This window comes from Molothrus aeneus, chromosome 6, assembly GCF_037042795.1.
Source record: "Molothrus aeneus isolate 106 chromosome 6, BPBGC_Maene_1.0, whole genome shotgun sequence".
NCBI lineage: Eukaryota > Metazoa > Chordata > Aves > Passeriformes > Icteridae > Molothrus > Molothrus aeneus.
The window spans coordinates 52,946,661-52,973,830 of NC_089651.1; the positions used below are offsets into that span (position 1 = coordinate 52,946,661).

At 41.0% G+C, this 27,170-nt stretch overlaps 1 protein-coding gene across 13 annotated transcripts in view; it reads left to right on the plus strand.

Annotated features, from left to right (window-relative positions):
• The first annotated feature begins 302 nt into the window (after positions 1-302).
• MARK3 (microtubule affinity regulating kinase 3) overlaps positions 303-27,170 on the plus strand; it is a 62,326-nt gene continuing 35,458 nt past the window's right edge. For 2 of the 13 annotated variants that reach the window (XM_066551614.1, XM_066551618.1), the window contains exons 1-6: positions 303-891; positions 8,950-8,988; positions 13,304-13,495; positions 19,289-19,342; positions 26,202-26,250; positions 26,965-27,030. In XM_066551614.1, the coding sequence (XP_066407711.1) occupies positions 841-891; positions 8,950-8,988; positions 13,304-13,495; positions 19,289-19,342; positions 26,202-26,250; positions 26,965-27,030 (451 nt within the window). In that variant the 5' untranslated portion in view covers positions 303-840. The remainder of the gene's footprint in view (positions 892-8,949; positions 8,989-13,303; positions 13,496-19,288; positions 19,343-26,201; positions 26,251-26,964; positions 27,031-27,170) is intronic. The other 11 variants (XM_066551612.1, XM_066551615.1, XM_066551606.1 and 8 more) reach the window with 9 other exon arrangements.

The window sequence follows — 27,170 nt, forward strand, 5'->3', positions numbered from 1 at the left end:
CGGGGCTGCTCCGATCCCCGGAGAACAGCGGGGCCGGCACGGAGGGCAGGGCCGGTCCCAGGAGGGTAGGGGCCGATCCCCGGAGGACAGCGGGGCCGGCACGGAGGGCAGGGCCGGTCCCGGCCCCGAGGCCCCCGCACACGCCGGGCGGGGGGCGGGACCTTCCGGTTCATGTCGGCGCTGGGCTGGCGCGGAGGAGCAGCGCGGCCATCTTGCCTCGTCCGGGAGCGGCGGCGGGGCGGGCGGGGGGCAGGCAGGGAGGGAGGGAGCAGCGGGCGGGCACCCACCGAGCGTCCGCAGCCCGCGGGGCGCCGGCCTTCTCGGAGCCTGGGGCGGGTCGCGATGCGAGCGGCGGCGCGGTGAAGCGGGGCCGCGGCGGGGGAAGGAGAGGGCAGCCCCCCGGGCGGCGGGCCTGCGCTAGCCGTGCCCCGGCGGCAGCGGAGAGAAGCCGGGCTGCGGGGCGTCCTGCCGCCGCCTCCTCCCGCCCGCCCTGCGCTCACCCCCTCCCCCCCGGAGCCGCTCCCTCGCCGCCTCCCTTTCCCCGGCTCCATCCCTTCCCTCGGCTCCATCCCCTCCCCGCTGGATGAGGCGGCCCCCTGCCCGCTGCTGACCCCTGCGGACCCCGGCTGTAGGATGAGCCCGAAGGACTCGGAGGGGGCGAGGCCGCTCCGCTCCCCGAGGAGGATCTAGTGGGGGGGCACCGACGCGACGCCGCCCCCCGCCAGGCACCTCGTCCTTCATGGTGGCTCCCTGCGACCACCATCTCGGAGCAGACGCGCAGCCCGGGGCCCGTGTGTGTGTCTGTGCGCGCCGCCGCCGCGGCCGCCCGAGTGAGGGAAAATGTCCACTCGGACTCCATTGCCCACGGTGAACGAGCGCGACACCGAGAACGTGAGTACCGCGGCCGCGGGGGACCCGCCGCGCCACCGCACCGCGCCCGGCCCGCGCCGCCCGGCCCCGCCGCGCGGGCATCGCCCCGCGGGGCGCTGTCAGCAGCCGCCCTCCGCCCGTACGCTGCCCAAATTGCCGATTTATTCTGAATTGATTATTTTTTTAACCCCTCCACAGCACGGTTCGCCGGCTCCGTGGCGTTTGCGGGCATCCCTCCCAAAGCCGGTGTCCCCTCTTTAATTCCCCAGGTTCTATTTGAGTGTCGCAGGGTGGCGAGGATCGGGTTGGTTATGTCGGTAACGGGGATCCGCGGTGGGGAGGGGAGCGCTGGGGGGCTGCTGCCTTCTCCTGATATGCGAACTTACTGCCAATGCATCCGAATAAACCTCTGGTAAACAGATGGGAATAATTCAGCTTGGCTAGGGGTGGGCTAGGTGACCTAGATAATAGGCCTCTTCCCTGCTTAATTTGCAGGGTTCTCGATGGTAATGACGCTGTTAGGCTAGTCACCTGTTCAGATGACATTAAAAGGGTTTCTTTATTGGAATTACCCTTTGCGCAAGGGAGCTTGTTCCCTTCACACCGAATACCCCCACCTTTTTTTTTTTACCTTGACAAAGCCAAGGTTTAGGAATCGACACTTTATTTACAATATTAAGTCAGTCACAAAGGTCGTATGCTAAAGGAAGAAAGAACAAAAAAATAAGCTAGTCCTACCACATGAGCATATAGCAACAAACGAAGCTCGGTAGGAGACTCCCTTTCTGCAGATAGAAACTGTGTTTCTCCTGAGTTAAAACTTACTTGATCCTGGTGTATCCTGTCTAACCATTTTTCTGTAGAGGCTCTGACATGTCCCCAAATGATAAACAGAAGGGAGTTGTCACTCACTGTAGTCTGAGTTGATAGGTGAACTTTGTATTCAGCTTTTTGTAAAGGCTATCTGATATTCTTTACAAGATAGATGCTAAGCTTGACGGATGAGGCTTTTTTTTGAGGGGTTTGGTTTTTGTTTTTCTTTTATTTTTTTTTTTTGGGAGGGCTTCTTATGTTTTGGACTGGCATAAAAGGTGGAAACTTTGGTTAAAGATCAGGAAAAACTGTTGGATTGTTCCAGACCATAAATAGTCTGAGAAAAGTGATGGTAGCCCCATTGTTTAAAACAAGACCAGACAAAGCGTTAGAAAACATGCTGCATGGAACAATTACTGCATTACTAGGGATTTAGATTTTATTGACATAATAGGCATTTCTAACTTCTGTGATCTTTATTTGCTTTAGCACTACATGCAACCTGCAGGCTAAGGGCTGTATTGAGCAAAAAGCCAACTAAGCATATTTGGTTGTAAAATCTCAATGAGCTTCCTGTCTTGTGGAAGAAAATAATTAAAATATTATGCAGCCCTTCCTATGCCATGGGGAGAGTTGAAGTTGAAACATTCTACAAAATACTGTGCATGGTTGATTTGGGTGATTTAAGTCTATATCAAACCTGACTGGACTTTTCAAGCTCCATGTGAATGTATGGAGGCCACATAGTAAATCATTTTAGAAAGTGTTCAGATCAGATTCCCCAGTTAATTCAAACTCTACTGTGGATAACTTAACAGTGGAAAGACTTAATATGTGCTTGAGGAAACATAATTATTCACAAGCTGTGTGTTCTAGCACTTGAAGTTAGGTTTTTACATGTCTTCCACTTAAGGCACCTTATTCTCACTTCAAAATATTGGTCTAACACTTCTGTTTAGTTATCTTCATAATTTGACATACATGGTTTGTCTTGCTTGCAGATAAATTGCCTTAGGTTTAGAAAAAGGCATATTTTTCAAGTGCTGTATTCTGTGCTGGTGTCCACAGAAATACCTGTAGGTAGTGATATTGACAGGGAGTGATTAATCCAAGTACTCGCCAGATCCAGCCAGCCAAGCCCTCCCCAGTACAATACCATATTCTTCAGGAAGCTCTCTGATGTTTTGGCCATCAGCTATCTAGAAATTTACAAACTATTTTGTTATGCCTTGCTTAAAAACTAAATTTAAATCTGACATTTAGTCTGTCTGAATTCCCCCTACAGCTGTGAACACCAGGTCTCTTTTTTAATACCAAATGCAATAATTTTGATACTTCAGCTAACTGTTCTATTCCCCAAACCTGGGTGTATTATGTTGGCAGGTAAATTGAGCCTTGATTCATTCTCTTTCACATAAGAGAAGTCTAATTAGTTAATATTCAGAGGGCTCTTTGAAGAGGCTTAGGAGGTGCCAAGGTATTCAGCTAGCCTTTGGGCCATGGTTGTGGACCCTGTTAATGCCTTCTCTCTGCTTGGAAGGTTACCACTGCTGACAAAGGCTTGGCTGGTGTTGAATCTGGTTGAAGTGTGCTGATCATAGCTTATCCATGCCTATACTTGCAGTTTTGAAAATGAAGTTAGCCTCCAGAATGACAGTGAGTGTAAATTATCATTGTCTGTGCTTGCACTTAACCACGTTCAGTGGTTGGCAGGTCCTGTTGAATAAAAAATTGTAATTGCCAGTACTTGATTTTTATTTTTTTTCCTAAGGCTTCTTATCAAGACATGCTGAAGTGGAAATACTGTCACAGTGACTTTCCCCAAAAGCTACTCAGAGCTACCAAGCCTTTAGTGCCTTTGAGATTAAAGAATTTGGCTGCGAGTCACCTGGTTTTGAGAGGAAAGGCATCCCAGATGATCTGTGATCATAGGAACTTCACACTTGGACAGTTGGAAGCTGGCTGTTGGCCTGCCATGAGCAGAGACACAGCAGCTCCTCTCTGGCCATGTCTTGTGCAGCAGGGGCTGCTTAGGGGACAGAAGTGCAGGACAGGATCAGATCTTCTCTGTCTTTTTCAAAAATATGTCCTGCATGTAAGAAAGAAAGCAACAGAGACAAGCAGAGACCTCCTTCATGCAAATCTGGGAGATAGGATAGACACAGAAGAAGGACTTTAGATGACAGAAGAATGAGTAAACCTGTTTTACTAGTGATGAGAAGGAAGGAAGAGAAGATGGAGGAGAATAGAGTGTGGAAACAAAGTGGAAAAGGAAGATAGAAGGTGGAAAACAAAAGATGAGAGGAGTCACAGAGGAATGTGCATATGGCAGGATGGAGGACAGCCAGTGACAAAGAAATAAGAGCAGAAGAAACAAGATTGTGAGGAGTAGGACAACTATTCATTAAAAAAAATATTCAAAGAGTGGGAAGATGATAGCAAACTATAGATAGAAACAAGGAAATACAGGTGGTATGGAGGTTGGAAGATTACTTTTTTTAACAGCATGAAATAGAAAAGAATAATCTTGCATTAAAGAGTTTAATTAAAACCTCTGTGTTCGTTGCACAGCTGTGTTTTCTGGGGGGGAGAAAGGGTAACTCTTTTGAATGTGTTGGTTCTGCAGGCCAATCTGAATTAAAAATTTAAATAATTTGAGGAAAAGCAAGACTAAAATATACTCTTATCTCCATGACTGTGCCTAATGTGAAAAATTTGCTATTGAAAAATGCCAGCATGATGGCAACTGTGCTTGCACAAAAGGATTCTGTGCAGCAGAAGTACCACCCGTTTTTGGTTTTTGTTTTTTTTCTTTTATTTAAAAAGATTTAGCAAAGGCAGAGTTAGGTACAAAATGTATTTTGAGCTACTGGGAAAGTTAGTGCAGTATGTCTTGGTTTATTACCAATTAACTATGAAATGCATTAGAGCATTTGCAGACAATATGCAAGCTTGCATTGTTCTATATATTATTTATCAGTCTTCTCCTATTACAGATAGATCTGTAATTTGAATGCTTTCTTCCGCAGCATGAAATCCTGTGGGTTTTTTTAAAGAAAGGACTGAGGAGGGAAGCGTTCCTGTGGCCAGCACTTCTGACAGATTTTCTTCTACAGGACCATCTACACTATTCCATATTTTTCACCAGTTGTAATAAATGTTCTGGTTTGAATGAAATTGGGCAAAGATGGCAAAATAACTAGAAAGAAAAAATATTTTAGGAATTCACCTGGCATGTATTTTGTAGTGCCAAAATTCCCCAGAGCAGAAAAAAATGCTGATGCTCGATAGGCCTGGTACTGTGTCCTCAGAAAATACCTGGTGAGCTGCATGACATTGCGAGTCATTAACTGCTAGTATTTTCACATTTTTGCAGTGAGACATTTATTTCTCAGCTGTGCTGAGCAGCCTGTGCTGTGGTGTTTAATCACTTGGTTTCAGTCAGCTCGCACTGATGGGAGGCTGCTGGGGGCATCGGCCTCGGGTGCCCCTTCCCACCCGTGGTTTGTGCCAGCACTGATTATCACGGGGCTCTGAGATGAGTCTGGTCAGCTCTGATCCGACTGCTAGAAACCCTTAAGAAAAGTGGAGTTATCTCCATTCTGTGGCTGTAAACAGAATGTCCAGTGCAGGTGGGGAAGGTTAGAAATGCTTCCTAGTGGTTTTGTTTTGGCTTGAATTAAGCCAGTCATAGCACAGCACCCTAGGGCTAGGGTAACTTGAGTTGTGCCACAAGTACAAACAGATACGTATTTACAACAGTATAATTTGGGATGTTTTATTCCTGGAAATAATATTTTTTTCTTCCTTTCTTACATTATTTCAATAACTCAGAAAAACTAGGTTGCAGGACCTTACTCCAGAAAATGTTACATAGTTAGACTTCATTTGTTACCACCAGCAAATGTGGCTTATATTGTGGGCTTAGAAGTAGCAGTCTGAAAAACACAACACAGCTACAGGAATTGCTGAAAGAAAATAAATGAGTAAATACAGTATTTAGTACACTGAACTTCACAGTCTTCTTCCTAACTTTTGTTACCCACTCAGCTGGTATCCTTACCTGCTCAATTCTCCATTTTAGTTCTAGCCAAAAGATATATTCATGTTGATGTGAGCGGACAGTTCCTGTTGACAACATGTCTCAGGTGACTCAAGTCAAAGGAATTCAAAGAGTGGAGGCATTTGTCTCTCCCAATCTCCATTTCATATGATATATAAGTAGCATGTGTCTGCAACTTCCTCTTCTCCTCAGTCAAGTAATGCTGCCTCATGGGTGTCAGCCAGATCAAAAATGGAGGTCACTTTTTTTTTAGGCTCATGGCATATCAAGGTTGGCTCTGCTTTGCGTGGAGATCATCTGCCACTAAAATTCTTTAGAACATATGATAAATAGATGCATACTGCTCTTAAAACATAAACCTGAAAGATACTGAGTACACCTGTGATGAGGAAGAAACCCTAACCCTCCTTGGGTTAGGAGGAATTCTTGCCCCATAAAGCAGCAAGTTGCTGAGCTCAATATGTGTATATATACATATAAACAGAAATTGACTTTCAAATAAAATTTGTTCCTGCAGGGTTAAACCCTAAGCAAAGCTTTCTATCTGCAAGCTCAATGTGGTTTTTGAAAACCAACTGTGAGGTGGTTGGGTTTTTTCTTTTTTGTTTAGCATGTAATTACTGACAGTGATGATTCTGGAAACAACTTAGTTGGCAGTATTGTTGATGAAGAATAGAATATGGTTGGCTCTTTAGCTATTATTCCCCAGGCTGATGTCAATAAATATCCATTTTAATCAGCAGTAAAGGAACTTTGGCTGGAAAGATATGATGAATGTCAGATCTTGATAATGTGAAGCAACAAAAGAGCTTTTAAAGAGCTTTTCTAACCGGCACCAGACTTATCTTTTTGATTATATAAGCAGGATTTCTTCACTGTTGTGTTGTTCAGTGCTAATCATGGAATTACAGATTCACTCTCTTTCATATGCTGTATAGAGCATGAACCAAATACTGCCAAACACATCTCAGAGGCTGTAGTGGTTTTGGATGGGAGGACTCTTGAGCCAGACCCTGTGTGTGAAGCATCCTGCCTTTGCTGAGGACTGTTAGTGCTTTGCTGTCAGCACTTCCCCACTCTGGTCTTCAGAGCACTGCTGCACTTGTCACTAGCAATTCCCACTGCTGGTCAGTAGCCAGAATTAGGGGTGTGCAAGTGTTGCTTTGGGTAGCAGTGTTCCCTCTTTTCCCAGTGTTTCACTTTGCCAGGTGTCCTGTGTCCCTACTGTCACCCTCCATCAGGCTGCTCAGTGTAGGCTGTTCCATTGCTGTGCTCACTTTGAGCTGTATCCTGAGTTTTTTTCTTTTATTTTGCCTTCCCCACTGAGGTGTGGAGGAATTGGGAATGTGTGTCAGAGGTATAGCTTCCATGTGCTAAAGGCTGTTTACTCTCCAGGTTCCCCCTTTAATCCGGTGGTTTGACAGATCTGACCTAATTAAAAGAGCCACTCTTTTTCATGAATGTCATACCAATTACATGAATGAGCACTGTGACAGGCTGAGAACTGCACAGTGAAATCTTCCCCTTTTGACAATGGAAGCATCCCAATTAGTGTTTTCTCTCCCTTAACATCTATATTATATTTCTAGAAGGTCTGCTTGTCTCCCTTGATGAATTCTGACCCTTTCAGTTGTTCCTCTCAATCACAACATCCATAATGGTTGGGCTGTAGCCTACATCAGTGAATCAATCTGCCCTCGTGGGTTGATAACTTCAGTACCATTTTAGGTGGATAGCATTTTTCTTCTTAGGAGACCCTTTAAAATTTTGTGAGATGGAAGCCATGACTGTTTACCCTTAAGATTGATTATGGAGCAAGCTAGTCTAAAAACTGCCTTTTAATTATATGTGTTGGAACCAAATAATTGGTTATGCAAACATCAACATATGCATGCTGGGTCTGACAAAACCCACCTCACTCCATATCCTGATTTGTGCCTTGGTCACTGGTAGGAGGGAAGTTAAATCAGGACAAGTACAGGACATCTTCACCTGATGTGTTCCTGTTTATAATTTAGGAAAATAATATAATATCTTATAATACATGATGATTTAGGGAATCCCAGAGCAGTAACTGGTATATAAACAATTGTGGATGAGTGTTTGCTGTGACACCCTTTGGTGGCTGCCAGAAACGTAAGTCTGTGTTTTGACTTTCCAGTAGAATTCCTGTGTCAGCAGTTGCAGGATGCCCTGCTGTGCTGTTTCAGGGATGTCTGCTCAGTAAGATGCTACCTCTGTGCATATCCTTAGGGCTGCCTTTTTGCTCTTACACTGAGCAGTACTCAGCAGTCTTTGTGTTCTTAAAGATGTTAATGAGAATGGGAAATAAAATACAAAACATTGTTGGGATGGGCTGCAGTGAAATTTTGTCTTTGCATGTTTGATTTAAAATATTTTTGAGTTTCCTGTTAAGTTTTTCTGTAAATATGGTGGTAGTGGCAAGTGCACAGCCAGAAATTACCATTTATTTATATATTGTGTACCCAGGTTAAGGTAATGAAGCAATTTAGTGTCTCAAAAATTCATGTCCTGGAATCCTTACATTATTAACATTATAAGGTATAGGCTTTAAGTATGGGTTTTTTCTTATTACAATTAAAAAAGCTGAATGAAATGAGGTTGTCATGATTGTTACTGGTCTGACAGATTTCCAAGAAATTCTGTAATATCACTTTGTAGTATTTCATACAGAGGTTAGGTAACAGCTAAGGTAATAAATATTCCTGGAAACTTCAGTAAGATTAAATTGTATTAGTTCAGTTTCGCTGATGATAAGCTAGTTCTCACTATTTAATTAAATAAATACTTTTAAAAAGTCGATGCAATTTGTTCCCTACATTTCAGAAAGAGTTTCCTATTTACTGTAATTAAACATGGATTTTTGCAGGTCTTGGACATTCTGATTTCTTACTGTTTTTCAGCTCTTTGAATGGATATCAGATTCTGTTTCTTTCAGGTTTTTTCCTCAACATTTGTCACCTTCTTAAGCAGTTCAAGAACTTCGATACTAGTCATCCCCTGCCCTGTGTGTTTCTAATTCTCTGAATGTTAAGATATCTGAAACCATACAGATACTGGATAAAAGTAACATCTACCAAAAAGATTTCAGCTGTTGACACCCTCATACTTCATTTGCTTTTTACTTTTTTTCCTTTTCTTTTTTCTTTCTCTTCATGCTAATCATTATCTGGCTATGAAAGGATGTCGGCTCATCATTGGGGGAAGGCTTTTGCGAAAAGGTGGGTTTTGTGTTGTGTTCCAAATGGAGTTGGTCTTGGGTTCAGTCCCTCCCTTGCAGTAAGGTCTCTCACAAATGGAGATGTTTTACTTCATTTCCTTCTGGGTTGAGTAATAATAGGGTGGGGCTGAGGGGAGGAGGAGAATGTTTTGTTTTTGGGTTTTTTTAATGACAAAGGTTGTCCTGTTAGCTTGGAAATGGATGGTGCAAAAAAAGAACAAACGTTTAAAGTATTTAAAAGATTTTTAAATGCAATCTGGTGCATGCCAAGATACGGAAAAAAAGTGCTTTATTGTCATGAGTGGATTTCAGGAAATTTTTTTTTTAAAGAGGTGGTGACTGTCAAACCCGAAATTGCACAAAGTACCTCATCTCCTTGCCTTAGTTTCCCTCTACAGTGTAATGGTCCTGCTTTACACGAAGACAGATATTTTGGGAATCACTTAGCCCTGGTGAGTTCATTAGCAAGTGTTATTCTTACACAGAAAACACCTCCAGGAAATACAACTCACCTACCACAATATATGGAAACTTATTAGAAATGAGCATATGCTGATTTTAAATTTTATGTTTTTAAGACAAAGCCCATATCTTCTTGAAACCATATAAATGTGGACCTGGAAAAGAAGCCTGAAATTGAACAGAGTTTTGGGGGGTCAGTGTAGTGAAGAAGGCAAAATCTGGAGATCTTAGGGAAAATACAAATGGCATTCATCTCAATTTGGAGAGCAGAAGATGCTATTGCCATTTCTCTGGGCTGAGATTGGCACTGTTAAGCTGTTTGCTGAGGAAACTGCCCTGGGAAGTACTTGAGCCAGATGCTGTACAAGCCAATGCATGATTTGAGCTTTTGTTGGACCACCTATATTTTGCTTTTTGCCTACACCATTTAGCTTTCCATCTGCCTATCATGGCTTCTTGAAAATGACTAGGCTGGGAGAAACACTTTCACTCAGTTTTGAGTTTATGCTCTTCATTTCCATATGCAAAAGAAAATCCATGTTGAAATGGACAATCTGTTTTCTGTGGTTTTTAGAAAGCTTGTTGTCTGTTCAGTATAATAATGTAACTGACAGAGGAAGGACTTGCTGATAGATTTATTTATGTGAAGTGGAATATAGTCCAAATTAGATATGGTTGCAAATGGCTGGATTTCTACAGAGGAAAACATGTCTGAGCAAATCAGTTGGAGAGAACCGAACTGCTTAGGAACACGCAGCTTGATACTTAAAACCCACAGCTGAAAAAGGTCATATTCTTGAAAAGAAATAATCTGGGTTGGAGTGGAAATGCAGACCTCCATACAAGGAGATTTTGTTCAGTTTATCAACCCTAGTCCAAATCAGTTCACAGCTTTTCATGCTGCCCTTTAAATGCAAAGCTAGGAAGCATGAAAAAATTATAGGATACAAGAAATCATTTTTCAACAAGAGGACAGTGAAGCTCTCAAGACACAATTACTGGGTGGTTTGCTACGTGGAATAGAGTTTGTTAGTATAACAGAACCTTCCTGATAGTGCTTATGTGAAGTAGGGTATGAGTCAGATCAATTTTGGCTAACCTGTTCTCTGGCTTGTGACTACGTCGTGCCTGGTGCCCACATCTCAGCTGCTTCCTAGGCTAGCTCAGGACTAACAGTGTTTTAGTTCCAGCACAACTGCTGTGTTTTCAGAGTCAGCTATGTGGTTCAAAAGCTGTTGAATTCAAGTTGTTGAATCTGTCTGCTGGAGAGCCTAAGCTAACAAGCCCTGCTGGGAGGCAGTCTGCCTCCTGCTGAAGGCAGCTTGTGCTGAGTGCCCAGGTGTGGAAGGGCTGTAGTTTAAATAGCTCTGATACACTTCTTCTTTTGAGGAAGGTTATCAACTTAGTGAAGTGAAGTGTAAGTAGTACAGCTGTATTCCTGGGATGCTGTACTTGAACTGAAATGAACCTTCCTCTGATATATCCAAGAAATATCCTTATGGCCCTGTACAGAACATCCTGGTCCCTGATCACCAGGGGTAGCAATGCAGGAGGATGTTAACACCTAGAATCAGCAGTTGCTGCTTTTTTCTAGCTGGTCTGAATAATTTGACACTGAGAGGTATGAAAGGAGCTGACAGAGAAGTTCTCTGCATTGTGTGTTGCAAGGTTTGTTAGAAGTCAAAGTTTAGGGAAATACAGAGGATTGGCATTGCTGTGCTAGTGCACACAGGGGTGGCTAAGGTGGCCTGAACAATCAGCACCAGCCTGACATTAAGGACGTGCAAAATACTGAAATTGTTAATATAGGATTTCACTGGCTTTAGTAGGTGCTTCAGTTGTTGACTGCTCGCCCTTCCTCTCCTTGAGAATTACTGATTGATAAACACCCAGTTGTTGCAGGTCTCAAGGTATTATTGAGAACACTGAATTATTATTAAGCCTTGAATTTTTACTGGATATGGTTATGGATGTGCTTCTTGTGGCAGTTATTAGTGGTTTGGAAAAAATGTGTACTCTTGCTCCTGACCTGTGATAAAATTGTTAGACTATGAAATAGGGCAGGATGGGCCTCTCATTAGGAGCACTTGATATTCTGCATGAAAAGAAACTTTGCATTTCACTTCAGCCAAATGTGATCGTGCCTGTAAGAATCCAGGAATGAGAAGCAGTAAATCAGGGTTGGTGTTGGGTGGTCAGGTACATATGGTCTTCTGCAAAGAGGGTTAGTTCTGCCCTTGTGAAATCAGTGGGGTGTTGAAAAGGAGATGCAGCCTCTGTGTTTAGCCCTGCTGCACCTACTCTTGGTATGGCAGGTCCATGTCTACCATGAGCCCCACAAAAAGATGTTGGAAGAATAGAGGAGGGTTCTCAGCAGAAGTACAGGAAATGTTTTCTTGTCTTTAATCAGTTGTACAGCAGCCTGTTTAGGGAGCTCAATATGCATATCACTTCCTGAAGTGGTGGAAGGGTTTTGTGACCAGAGAAATGAAGTACCTCTATGGGAAGTGCAAATCTTGTGGCAATGCAGTAGCCAGGCAGTAAGGAGAAGCTAAAGCCAGATTGATACTAAAACATTGTGTGTTTTTTAAAATAGAACTATTGAAACAATTTCCAGGAGTTGCCATTGCCATAGACTCCTATCAGTAGCATTTCTTAAAAGAAAGTGTTTTTAACAATAATTTGATCACAACTGTTGCACTCAAATTAACAAATCAAGGAGCCCAAGATGGGAGAGTGTATGGTCACAAGGTTACATCAGGCAAGTGAAACTTGCCAAGTGTCATGCAAGCACGGATTTGTTCATTTGTGCCTGTACTATGGTTGTTAGCTCTTGAGGTATCATCTCATCCTCACACTACAGTGATTTGCAGACTGAATGTTGCTCTATGCCAGTTTCTTGGTTGTCCCAAATGGGTTTCAGCAAGAGGAGGAGTAGTAGAAGAGCAAGATCTGGGGTTTCTGTGATGACTGTGAATTTAATGTGTCATCTTTGGTGGAGTCAGATATTTGTTCCACCTTTGGAGGCCCCTAAACATTTCTAATACTTTAATGAGTGTGGTTGGTGTATGGACCTCAACCATGAGTTAAGAATGTAAGAGGGCACCTGCTCTTTCATAAACAGGCTATCAGGAAGTGAAAAAATACTTAAATCTTAACCATGTAATCTAATGAGTAAAGACTGTTATAGATAATATATAACCATTCCTTTTTGCAATCAGTAGCTATTCAGGGAAATGAGAGTGAAAGGAACTTGAAAGATTGCAGACAGTGTCTCAGATCTCTGTAACTGACTTTCAGCTTATCAATATTCAAGGTTTCAGTAGATTAGGTAAGATTTCTTTCCTTGTTCTCCAGATCATCCTGGGTGTTTGCAGTCATGTGGATCTGTAGGAACACAAGTTAGTACCAAAGGAAAGAAAAAAACCTTTTTTTATTAGTATAAGTTGTCCAATAAGGGTTAACAATTTGTGATCTTGGAAAATCTGTATTCGTGTTTCCTTTCCAAAGGCTTTCCTGCACTAGTTATGCAAATGGGAAATAACATTAAACACCTCTATATTTTGTGCCTGACCTGGCAGCCCATGTAAGTTACTTAGAAATGCTCAGCTGTTGCAGTGCAGGTGATATTCCACTGTCTTGACCAGGTGATGAGGTGAATATTGTGTCATGAACTGGGCACCGCTTTATTGCCCCCATCAGAACAAAGTTCAGTGTGAGTGTGAAGTTTCAGTTGGATCCTTTGAAGATTTCTTCAAAGGCATTACTGATGTTTTTGAATGCTGTATGCTTCTCCTCATTGATGTGTTTTGTCTGTGTTCCTCAGCCTTACCATGTGTGTGTTTTTGTTGCAGCACACGTCCCATGGAGACGGACGGCAGGAAGTTTCCTCTCGAACTGGGCGCTCTGGAGCTCGCTGCAGGAACTCCATAGCCTCCTGTGCTGATGAGCAGCCACATATTGGAAATTACAGACTCCTTAAAACCATTGGAAAGGGGAATTTTGCAAAAGTGAAGCTGGCAAGGCACATCCTAACTGGCAGAGAGGTAACGTGGTATGGGTGTAAACAGCAGTGAGTTGCTGTAGGTGTGAAGGTTCTCTTGGAATAGCATCATTAAGTTGGTGAACATAGAGCACATTTTACTAGAGATATTGCCACTGATGTAGAAAAAAGCAGAAATTGAAAACTATTTTTTTAGAAACGATTACAAAACAATTTCTCTTGGAAATGGTTTCTTAAACTTGTATATTTGGTGAGTCTCTGTCCAGCTGAATTATGTTAAAATTTGCTACTAATATTCTTGGATAAATCCTCCATTTTCAAAAACCAGATCAATATACAGCAATTAAATAAGCTTGTTGGAAGGACTGCCTCTTAGTGTCTCTATACTGCAGGGCTGTATTGGAGGCAAAGTCGGGCATGAGAACTAAATGTTGTCTTAATTATTTTCCAATAGCAGTATTATTTTGTAGCCCAAATGCAGTATTTTCTTGCCAGAGCCATGTATCTCCCAGGAATCCTAGGGTGGATCATCCCAGGGTGTCTGCAGTGCTGGGTGGCCTTGGGAGGACGCTTCAGTTTGTTCAGGGATAGTCTTGTGTCAGTGACAGTTTGTTCAATGTGTGCAGTATAGACAAACTTTCTCTTGCATCTCTTCTTTGAGTCAAACTCAGCTCCATATTTAGTTTCTGCATGGTATTGCAGTGTAATTACTCACTTAATGGTGGTTCTGATTTGGTGAACTATAGTCCTGTCTGCTTGTTACAAGAAGATGTTTCTTGGTGCTGTTTTATTAAAAGCAACTCTGAAGTACTGGAAGAGGGAGAAGCACCTTGCTAACCTTTTCTTGCCAAACCTGTCTGATGAAGTGAATGTTTGCTGATACCAGCAAGGACTTTTACAGAAGCTGTGTTGCTGACTGCAATGCTTTAATGGAATTTCTCTTTTCTGAGCTATTACAGGGTTCAGTAGCAGGAACAGAGGGAAGAAGAGAGGGGACATCGTTTTGCAAGAGCTATTGAGATAGATTTTAATTTTTTTGGCTGACAGTTCCCATTGTCTTCTGATATTAAAGTTAGTTCTCATTTGTAGAGAAAGTTTTTGATTAATTCCTTTCCACTTAAGTTCCCTCCTCTTTTTACTGATACTTAAGATGGGATATGCAAGTACTTGTTCAGTATTTCTTTGCTCTTATTATAGCTATAGAACTTGGAGGTAGATATGTGCCACACTTTGCAAAAAGTGAAGTACATATTTTTTTACTTGCAGATAACTGTGTTGACCTCTGGTTCATTATTTTTGTTTGAAATTTCAACAAATAAAAGGGACAGTGTAAAATTTTTGGCTAAATTTGGAAAGATTCGAGTACTAAGTTTCTTCCACTCACGTAGAATTGATGTAGTTCAATCAATTCAGAGCATAAATACTTTCTGGGTTGTGGCCATTGGAATGAGTGTTATTCCTTAGAAGGGAACAATTAAGCTAATTTTATAGGAATTTCTTCAAGATATTTCAAACTTTTTTTTTTTAAGAGGGAGAAGAGTAAAATTTCTCTTCTTGCTAGATGAACTGTACAATGTTGATAATTTTTGATGCCTGTGACCAGAATTGTTTCCAATATGCTGGATAGCAATTTCCCCAATGTCATTACTTCACCCTTGCCCTTGCTTTTTATATGTATTTATCTGATCAATCTTCAGATTGTGCTAGGCTTTCTCATGGCTGTTAAATTGATGTGTTTTGCTTGTGGTCAGCAACAGCACCAACCTTGTATGTTGAATCTCAGTTTCATTGCTAACTCATCTCCAAGGCTGTTTGAATTGGTTTTCCATTGTGTTTGATGGTGCCTCTTAACTCCTTCAACAGATTGAATCATTATGCTTTGACATCCTCTGCCAAGGCCACGGATACAGATATTAAACAAGATTGGTCCCAAAATCTTGTCCTTGAAAAACTCTTACTCATTTATTTCCAACTTAATATCTCTTTAGCCTCTTTTTTTAGGAAAAAATAAAAACAACTCTGTGCACTTTTCAGCTTATCTAGTTGAAAAATTTCCATGCTGCCTCTTAGATGAGGCTTTTCATTAGTCCAGGTAGTTCTATCTTGTGTGTTTCCACAGGGTACAGTTAACTGTAGGAAAATATGTTGCATTTAAACCTTCTCTTTCCTTGGTTTTTCCCTGCCAGTTTTGAGTTCAGGAATTTTATGATGAATTGGAAAAAAAAAAAATTGTCTGCTCATTTCTAAACCCAGCTCTCCTCTTCTGTTCCTGGTAGATGCTAGGAACCTGTGCTGCAAGAAGGCTTTTTTTTTCTTTCTCCTTTGAAAATCTGCTTCTTGTAAGAATTCCAGGGTCATATTCTCAGCCTGGCCTCAGCCAGATGGCACTTAGCTTTCTGAATTTGTGATTTCCTGCTTTACAGTCTTTCTCCTGCAGCCTGTCCTGTCTTTGTTCCTGTTCTTTTTTCCATCTTATGTACCAAAACCTAAACTAAATGCTTAGTTTTGGGAGTTACACTGAAATGAGTTTTCATCTCTGCTGTGTTCTTGCTGTATTTGAACCCCACTTATCTTTTTCCTTGTTAACTGTGTCTCTGTTCTGAATGTCCTTTTAAGTGACCATGTCAGGTTCACTTTTTGGCAAATTCCTTCTTTATATCTCTGTGCTGAGTAGCTTCCAAATCCTGAAGCAGATCAGCACTTTTCTGTCCCTTCCTGGGAGGAGGATATGTTTGTTTAAGCATTCTTTTAGGCTAGTTGCTCATCTCCTTGCATCTGGAGTCCTTCCCTGGGAGTTTTCCTGTTGCTTGAGACGAAGATTTCATGTTTCCAACTAGAATAAGTTCTAGGACTCTTCTTCATTTCCATTTTTAGTGTGTCTGCAGGATGCATGATGAGTGCCCATCTTCAAATTACTGAAAGGAAGAAATGTTCAGCCCTTCAGGGGATGATCAGAACATCATCCCAATTTGGAGGGTTGAATTGTCTTGCAAGGAGTGTGTGGCCAGAGATCAGCTTCACTGCATTGGGGCTGGTGTTTGGACACACCATCCTTCTTGGTCCTCTGCCTAGGAGAGTGTTATTTGTAGGCTGTCTGCCCTTTTGAAACCACAAGTCTTCATTGTCAATCTGCTTTTCTCAATTCTTTGACTGCAATCCGTGTATTTGCTGTTGTAGTTTTATCAAAAGGTGTTTCCTCTGACAAGTTTTCCATACTTGCCAAAATGAATCTAAAAGATAAAGCTACCTTCTGCTATTACTGAGGTGGCCAAAATTATTCTGGACCCTTCTGTTCTTTAAAGACATGTTCAGTTAATAGCCAGGGAGCTGAAGTTTCCCAGTGAGGCTGAATTCTTTCAGAACCCAAGTCTGACTCCAAGGAATCTATTGTCATCTTCTTTCTCTTCTTCTCTTGGAAAAAGTGAAATTTAAGAGGGAGAAAGCATTCTGAATAGTAGCAGTTTGGCCAATTTGGTCAGTGTCCCAACTTCTGATTTCTTTCACTCCCTCATTCAAATCATGTAGGAGGAATGTTTTAAGTCACATTGTTGTGAATGGTGGAAGCAAATTCAGTTTTAATTCTATTAACAATTTCACACAGAATATCATGGCAGTGGTGTAATAGTGTAGATGGACTTGCATTTTTCAGCACTGGCCCTAGCTCACAGTGCATGAAACCATTCCAAATGCACTTTACATAAAGAGAGCAAAGTTTCTGCTTTAAAAGACAATTTAATGTTTTATTAACTGTACTTAGAAAAGTCTCCATTTAACTTGGTCAGAACTGCTCTTGAGGGCAGGCTGCCTTTGCCTGTGATTTGGAGACCTTATCAAGGCACCTGAAGTTGTTCCCTGTTCTGATGATGGGTTCAAGCTCTCACAGCCCATGTTAACACATGGTACTCTCAGTGTTCATATGGATAGGAATTCTCTGAATTCACCCTGCCTTTAAGGCTATAATTAGTGCACTGAACAGGCCTGAGAGTCTGTGTTCTGGAAAACTGAGCTCTGTACCTTCCCTGTATCTCCAGGGCTGAATTTGTTTGACAGTGTCAGAGCTGAGGTGAGCTGGTTTTGCAGTAACACGGCACCTTAAGGCTTGGTGGGTTAAAAAAAAGTTTACATCTTGTAAAGATTCACCAAAATGGTACAGCCAAGAGCAAAAATGCAAACTTTTCTGAGTGGAATGTGCTTACTAAGTGAACAGCTGTGGGTAGTCTTGGGGCACCAGGTCACTTTCAAATAACATTATCTGCTGTTGACAAAGGCAGTGCTCACTACATCCAGCATTAGAAGAGTCCAGCAGTATAATCCAGAATTATGAGAGATTGCAGGACGTGAGTAACTTTGAACTATTGTCACAATGTTAACAACAGGCTTAAAGGTAGAGATAAAAATCTTTCTTGGTTTTGTACACAGCTGCTAATATAAAAATACCAATTGCTTAATGCCTTTCTCTCTTGTTTGTATTTTTGAAGTGATTTCTCAAGGTTTTGCAATGGAATTTTGCCTCGGGAAACAGTGATCTATAATTTCAGTAGCTTGCCTTAGAAGAAAACACTCCCAGAGTAAAAACATTCTTAGATGGCTTCTCAGTCATGTCTCATCGTATCTTGCAGCTAGAAGAGCTCAAAATAAGTCTTGAATATCAGTTTCAGAAAACACCATGTCCATTATATAACTCTGTGATGCGCCCAAGCGTTGAACACTGTTCCCCTCTTACCCTCTCCATCGTGACAATCCATCCCTGTGTTTTTGCACTTGAATGTAGGGATATAAATTGGCTTTGATGTAAGATATTCTTTATTCCATATGTCACCAACCCCAAGTTAATGAGGTGACAAAGATAGCTCCAAGTGATGCAGGGAAATGGGAGCTGTGGCATGGGAAGGAGCAGCATCTACTGTTTGAGCCAAAAATTGAAGTGGAGTTGAAAGCCTTTGCTTTGCACCAGTGAGGTATTATAATCAGCTGAGTTGCAGCATCTTGCCTCTTTGAGAGGCACCATCTCCTTCTGTAGAGCTTCTTTTGGTATGTTTAGTCTCTAATTTAGAAAGAAAAAATATCAATTGACGTGTAATTCTAGAAAGATTCTCATTTCTTGTTCAACCTCATCCAGTATGCAAACTGCATTGCACTGAAGTTTCTGTTGCCTATTTATTGCTTCAAATCTTCAGGTTCTGACTAGTTAGCATGGTATAGAATTCTCTTCTGCTTATTGTGTGAATTTTTTATTATGTTCTTTAATATTTCTGTGCAACATTTACTGAAAAGAGGAGAACAAGGAATGTACTTACCCAAAGTGTTGTACTACAGCCAATGTATTTTTGTTGATTTCCAAGTGATACTTTTTTTAATACCCATCAGGGAACAAATTGACACAAATATTTAGTGAATTTCCAAAGATGAACTTACTTCTTGCCAAATTTATGTGGAAATGCTTTCAATATGCTCAGAAATCTCTCTGCTTTTAGAAACTGCCAGTGCCCAGTCACTACAGTATAATCTGTTGTGTAATTATGCTGTGTAAATATTATCTGTAGGCACACTGCTCTCTATCGGGGCACTGTCTGCTGCTGGAGCTTCCACTGTCATGACTGTGATGGTCTTAATGTCAAGTCAAAGACTCAGCAAGCTTCTCATCTTAATATCCTTAAAATGCCAGGGTTTTTGCATTCCTGCTTCTAGTTTAAATAGAAGTGTATAATTTGCAGAAGGACCTTAAGCATTTTTTGTGTAATTTTCATGTTTTCCATGTCTGTTACTGGATTTGAGCATGTTGTAATAATGTGGTATTGTTCCTATGGAAAACACTGATCATGAACTCTTCCTTTAGGTTGCCATTAAAATAATTGACAAAACACAGCTGAACCCAACTAGTCTACAAAAGGTATGTTTTTACATTTAATCTTTCAACTCTATTATGACTTGTTTGCTTCCCCACCTCCTTCCATTAACCCTGAATGCCTGTGCTGGAGAATCTGAAGCATTGCATACCTTTGCACACATCTGACTACTGTATTTAATAACTGGTTTTGTAACAGATATTTCTGACAGCCCTGCAGTTGTTCAAGCTGAACTCATGTGGAGCTGTAAACTGAGAAAACAGTGGTATTTGCCACTTCCTTTGTCTTCCAAGCAGAGCTGACTCTGTAGAGAGGACCTGTGGTTTGGTGTCATGCCCCCATGTCTCCTTTGTGACGGTTGCTTTGTTAAACTTAGAAATGCAAAACTTATGTTCTGTCCTCTTAAACTGGCCTTGAAAATACTGCCTGTGGACTGAAGGCCAGGCAGTATCTGGGCCTTTCATGTAGCTTGCAGCAGGAGAGGTGATGCAGTTGTATGAAACAAATTGGGCCATGTCTATTCTGGTTTCTTCCCTCTAGCTCTGAATGTTTAATGTGCTGTTACAGTTGTATCACCTTATCTTTTTAGTACAGAGTGATAAACCCTGCTCTTTCATTAGGCAACCCAGTCTGTTTGGGAATCCGTGCAGGAAGTACATTTAAACGTTACTTTTACTTGGGACTTCTCTAACTCTGTCCTTTTAAGTTCTGCAGTCAAAGGCTTTTTGTTTACTTTTGAGTACTTTGATAAAATCCCCTTGAAATATTTCTGTTTGAACAAGAGAATATGCAGAATTAACCTGCAAACAAAATGAAAGAGGATAACTAGAGTAAACTGGAGAATATACACATTTGTATTTTATGCAAATACTAAAAAGATCACTTGACTAGACTTTTTATCAAGATTAATGGTGCAAAAGTAAATTGGAAAAACACACAAGTTCTTACATTTTATGGTTTCATTGAGAGGCAAAGAATAACCTGTAGAAGAAAGGCTCCATCAGCTGAGCAGGTGGCAGCTTTGTATGACTCTGTAGACAGGGTAAAAGTTGATAATCTGGTTCCATTTTTCTCAGAATTTTTCTCAGTTTAGTCCCTGAGGTTACTGGTGGTTTCTGGGTAAGCAGGGTGAAAATAAAGTGCAAATTAGGTAATATGGTGGATCAGATAAAGTTGATTTCTGTGGCAGATTGCAACTTGAAATGCCTAAATAAAAATGGTTGAATGCTTGAAGCACTTGAAAGTGAAACAAAAGCTGTGTGATAAAATTGGGAAATATCAGAGCATGGGAAGAATGGTCAGAGAGAAGTAAAGATGCCATGTTTTCAGTTCAAAATGTAAAATCATAGTCCTTCAGATGGTGTTACTTGAGATTGGGCTCTAATGCCAGTTTGAGCTCATATGGGGATACAATACAAACCTTTTACAAGTCACAAGTGTTCAGTTGGAAAAGCTACAAGCTGGAAGTGTGCATGATGGGCCTTTGATTACTGGGTTTCAGCTGGCTCAGTGTCCACTCACGGCTCCATCTCTGTTGTAATTTAATTTTTATTTAGAATTTATAAAATTAGATTATGAAGTGTGATTTGTAGTGTGATCTTGTGTACCACTGGATTTCTTACCTGGGAATCTGGAAGAATAGTACCAAATAGCAGGGCAGATATCAGATCAAATTTATGGAGTGAAATTGCAAATGTGCTCTCGTCTCTGAGCTCATTTGTTATACGAGCACAAAAAGAATTTAGTACGGTGTATCAGTTTTTAATTCAAAAACTGAAAGCAGCTTTACTAAAATTAAATTCCTGCTTGCCGTAGGAAGCAGGGTGAATGCCCAACATCCAACTTGCCAGCTTTGCCTGACCAAGGCTTTTCACGTTGCAAGCCTTTGCCCCTTCCCCCAGCACCGCCGGCAGCGCCGCAGCCTCGGTGCCTTTGGAGCCAGCTGCACACAGGACCTGTGCATGCGGGGGAAGCTCAGATGGAAGTGCTTCTGATCTTGCACTTCTGCAGAGAGAGATAAAATATTTGAGGTATGGTGGGGAGGGAAGGGCTGTGCCCAGAAGAGGGTGTGTGTACAGCGTCTCAGCTGCGGTGTAGCTGCGTGCCCGAGTCATCCTTAGGTGGGGAAACAAATGGTGATTAAAGGCCGCCAGTTCTGGTTTCTTTGTGTTCCGTCTTGCACATCGATACTTCAGCTGCCAGGAAGAAGTTAACCTTGTTAGGGACAGGCTTTGCTTTCCGGAGCAGTAATTCTTGGTATGCCCTCCCTGACAGCTCTGTGCTGACACTCAGCAGCACAGCTCTGAAGGGTCGGGTTTCTGCTCTGCTGCTGAGGAAGTTCTGTGGCAGCCACATGCAGCTACTCCTTACTGTTGTTTTAGGACCTAATTACTGCTCTGCTGCTCTTGCTTAGTGAAGAGGAAGCTGTAACTGGTACTTCCCTGCTTTGAAAGAAAAGGGAATTCTTAGAGGTTTTTTCCCATGCTGGCAGTGTTAGTCATAATCACTGTTCTCCACAAATGGACTTGTGTGTGCAATTCCAGTGGATCTTGGTCTCACTGCAAACAAGTGCTGATGCTACAGAGTTCACTTCCTCCTAGACAAAAAATAAAACAGTTTGGGGTTTTTTTTCCTTTGATTTACCAATGCCATTATATGCAACGGGTTTTTTTTTAGTAAGCCCATGTAATAGCACTAAATCATTTCTCATTTTCCTGTTTTAGAACTTGGCTCCTCAGCCAAATATTTTTGTTCATTATGTGCAGATGTTTTGCCACTTACTTGGGCAATACTTATTGTTAAAGCATTTAAGTGTTCTTAAACATCAATTTTAACATGGTTCATGTCCTTTCTGACCATGGGTCAATCAGTGTTTTAAGAACTTCAAGAAAAGTATGAGAATTTTAAATGCTCAGGCTCTTCTGTTGGTAATGTGTATCCCTTTCTGTTTCCAAGTTGTGCTTAGTTTGAGGCAAACTTGTATTGTGTGAAGGCTTTTTGCTTGAGGTTCTTTATTAGATGTAGGGCATATTTCAGTGAGCAGTTACCAGGAGAAGCCTCATACACAGGTCAGGCTTGAGCTGGCTTGGGACAGCATCCTGTAAAAAGCCTCCTCCTTTAAAGGACAAGGTGACCAGGAGGGGTTGGTGCTCTGCAGCTGGCACTGACTCACTTTTTAGAAAACTTTTTCAGTATTTTTAAAATAATTTGTTACAGTCTTGTGATAACTACTGTGGGAGCACTTCTAGTCTGTCTTTTGCTGTGTTCAAAGAGAGTTAACCTAAAAGAACCAGCTCCCATTGCTGGTTCGTTGGGGGTTTTTTATTCAGTTTTTTAGCTCACAGCATTAATTAAATGGCATTCTTTTCCTGTATCTGACATGGCTTGCACTCAAAGGACCAGACCACAACAAAGCTGAAAGCCATTTGTTTGGCAGACTAAGGATGTTTGTCTTTGCCTGGAAACGTTTGTAGAGCTCCTGTTGACGGAAAATGAGCTGTTCAACAAGCTGGGAGTAGTTTTGGATCTCAGCATTAGAAATTAAACTGATGAGAAGTGTTTTCAGTTGTTTGTGTGTCTTTATAGTTTCATTATGACAAGTAATTTCCTAATACTAAGAAAATAAGTTTCTGTATTGAGAACCTTCGTGTTACATTTTCTGATATTACACCTTGTTCTGTGTTCCTGTGGGCAGGGAACCTCAGAGGTGTGAGGTTTTATCATACCTGGCTGTTTGCAATGAATTTTATTGTGTGATGATAGTTACTAGGTCATCTCCCAGAAGCTGATGCACATAACAAAATCTGTAAAACCTTTATCCAGCATACTTTGGGAAAGTTGTATGATGTGTACATTTTATTCCTCTATCAGAAATAGACTATAATACATATTACAATGTCAGGAATTATAGAAAATATATCTATTTTGCCAGATATCCCCATCTTTGTCAAAATATGACATATAACAGATAAACTGACTAAGGGTGCATGATCTAAAGTGCATTTATCTAACTAAAATTACAGTTTGGTGGTGGTTGTATCCTATTCTCAAGTATTTTTATTTTTAATTTCCTCTGAGGCAGAAATAGTCTGTTTTTTAAAAGAGCTTGTTCCTAGTCACCCACTTGAACAAATGGCTCATGAAGTAGAAGCTGCTTTTGACATGCTTCATTTGGGTTAGTAAAGCAGAGTAGTCATTTTGTGGACCAGTGTTTTGGTGAGGGTCTGACCCAGTAGGCTTTATCTGGGTATTGGGGGTGGAAGATATCAGATACCAATTGAGAATGAATTAATCCAACTCTCTTTGAAATTGTAAAAACTGATAAGAGCCTTTCCATTATATAAGCTGTGATTAAAAGTATTAATGGAGTATTCAGAATATATTATACACCAGTTTAGCTGAAATGAATGAAAGGCAAGAAAAAAATAGCTATAGATTCAGCTGCTTTTAAATTCCTGATGATCAAGAGAGAGTCTGATGTATTCTACCCTGTCTGATTACATATGAAAAAGCTCCAGAAATAACATAGTTTAAAAAAGAAAAGAAGGCAATTTTACCTCTCTAGAGGATAAAGAAAACGTGTGCACAGAGGTTTTGAAACTGTTTTGCATGGCCAATAATTTACCTGATCAATCAATCGTGATTTCACTTGAGCAGCTTGTCATCTAGCAAAGTCATCTACCCAGGCACAGACCTGGGTAACAAGATAATCAAAAGCATTTGGAAAACTGTTTGGTTTTTCTCTGTTCAGGTCGTGTGCCAGTCCCAGCTGGTGCTGTAGCAGGGAGGTCTCCAGGGCAGTGCAGTGAGGATTGCTCCCCAGATGCTGGCATTTGCAGAAATTCTGTGATTCTGAAATATCAGAAAGCAGAGAATGGTTTGAACAGCTGCCCTCCAAATTGTGAATTTGTCCTAAGATTTATTGAAAACCCACCCCTTGCATTTTCTTTTATTAATAATCACAAAGGCCACAAGGATTTTGTTTTGTTGACTATTTGGTTGTTTTCTGTTTATTTCTAATGTTTCACCTTTTTTTTATTACAAAGTTTCACTTTTTCTTTGGTATTACTGAGTAAATACACTTACAGGTTTTGAGTTGTTACTAATATATGTAGGCATACCAAATTTCTTCACTTTATCTGACATCTGACCTGAGCCAAATCTTCCAGCACCACTTTTTTTTTTTCCTTACTGTAATTAACTATGCTGTTATCCCTATCCTGTATTTACAAAACTCTTGGGTTTTTTCCTGTGTCTGCATTTGCTTGGAGCTGTGGACTTCTATTCTGCTTCAGTCTCTCTACACAAAGTTCAGTATGATGTTAGGTTACTGATATTCCAGTAGAAATTTGTGTTAGGTATCTAATAAAACCTCTTGATTACTCCCACTTTTTGAAGCATGCTGTTAGAGAATAATTGACACTGAAGAACATCAGCCCTCTGGAGTCTTGGGCTGGCATGTTTGGCTGAGCTGCAGAGGGAGAACAGCTACACACCTGGCTGCCATGTAGTGTTGTGCATAAAAAGAGAATTCTTTGCTTTTCTGAATACAAGAGTATTTATGCTTCAAGGTTTTTTTTTGTAATAATATTTTATCTTGGAACTGCTTTTCATTAATCTGCTATTTACCAGCTTTGTTCAAAGCAATGTTTTATAGTGCAGAAACACCACCTGTGGCATTTTTAGTATTATGGTTATGAATTTGTGTTATCTTACAATAGTCTTTTGCAGAAGAGAGGTGAAAATAATTTACAACTGTTCAGTCATGACTTTGCTTTCATTTCTAGTTTGTTAAATGTCACTCCATATTTTCATTAAGTTGCAGAAGGACAGAGTTTGCTCTGTGTGACAGGCAAAGTTGAAATCTTCAGAAATAGTTACTCAATTACAGCCCTCTTCACACAAGTATTGGCAGTGGGGGAGGGACACACAGGACATGAAACATGACAATATCCTTACAATCTCTGGATTTAGGGCAGGGGATATAATGTCATCCTGCAGCTTGAAATGGGCAGTTGTCCCTCACCACCATCCTGCTGGGGTGAGCTAGAGATGGAGTGATTTTAGATGGGAAAGTTGTGTATTTTGTGAGATATTTTTGTTAAATAATTCCTGTACCTTGTGTGTCAGTCAGGGTTAACAGCAGTGCTTGCAGGAAGGGAAGCAGCAGATGGGGTGAGGAAAGCACCATTTGTGTTCTGCCCTGTTAATTTTGGCCAGTCCATTCAGGGTGCTGCACTGACCAGGCAGTGCCTGGGGGTGAGTCAGGGGAGCTGTGCCTCAGTTGCCTTGCAGCAATGCTTCTGAAGGGCTCAGGGGTGGCCTTGTCTTCCCTTCTCTCCTTAGAACTTGCTCCTTGCTGGTGTAGGTGGATAACATGGTTTTTGCACAATATAAACAGCTGATTTTTCACCTGTGAGCTGCTGTTGTAGCACAGTAGTTCTTGGGCTTTAACAAAGTTCTGAAGAATGCTGAATTCATACTGCAGTGGTCTTCTGAGGGTGTTCTGGTGGGGATTCACAACAATTTGGAGCTGTACTTTTTGTGAAGGGAGTGAAAGATGTGTGAGATGTGCTGGTCAGCAGGAAGCTGCATGGGCTCACAGTGCTCTTCTGACCCCAAAAGTCTGCGAACCACAGGGCTAAGGTCACTTCTTTCCTGAGCTGTCTAGAGTTCTTCCTGGGACTTTGCAGGTTTTTGAGTGTTGATTTGCTTGGGAGGGGTGTTAAGCAGGCATTTAACTCTTCCTTTCAAAAAGTGCTCATTTCATGAACTACGTTGATAATGTTTAATAATGTTTGCTCTTTCTGTTTAAATGACTATATTTAAGTCTTCAGTCTTTAAGGAGAATGGCTGTTTGTTAGTGATTTCATTAACTTATTTCACGTTTTATGTTTATTTCAGCTCTTTAGAGAAGTAAGAATAATGAAGATCTTAAATCATCCAAATATAGGTATCTTGTTTCTTTCACATTATTTCCATCTCTGGAGAAATTTTAGCTTTTTCACTGTTAAGATTGCTGTGGCATGAGTTTAAAAGATTATTTTGCACTGGAGTGTGAATTTACTCTAAGATAGCAGTAATAACTGGTATTTCAGAACTGTGTGTTTAAAAAAATAAAATAAACATTGTGATCCCATTGCACAGAACTGTTATTTGCATAGCTAACTGATAAATTTTCTCCTTTTGAATATAGTATTGATTTTTGACTGAACTCAGGTTCTCATTATAAATTAACACATACACCAAAACCAAGAAGTGGTCAAGAATTTTTTCAAGTTTGTACATTTAAATGATGTGGTACTCCTATGGGACTGTCAGCAGGCTGGTAACTGATTTGTCACCACATGTGTCAGTTCAGTGCACATGTGTGGCTATTGCTGATGCTCAAATCTGTGCACGTTCTGCTTAGTTTAGTTATGTTCCCATGTAAAAGAAGCAAAGTATTGGTTCTTGAAATTATGTTGTTCTGTATGAGTTGACCAAATGTGTTATAGTATTTTCTACTTAGGAGCATTGGACAGAAAGCTTCTTTAGAGTAAATAGTCTGATATTATCAAGTGGCAGGCAAACAGTTTGGGCATTTTTCTCTCACAGAATTCTGTGGGGTGTTAACATAATGCTTCTGCAGCTAGTTAACTGATGACTAAATGTCTTTCTTTTCTAGTGAAGCTATTTGAAGTCATTGAAACTGAAAAAACTCTCTATTTAATAATGGAATATGCAAGTGGGGGTAAGTACCTCTTTGCTGCAGTGACACACTGCAGATTGCCAAGTGAGAGAAAGCACTTGTTTGCTTGAAAGTTTTGCTTTCTTTTTCAGCAAATATTTATGTCAAGGTAGTGTAAAATATTAAGCAAAATCTTTAATATT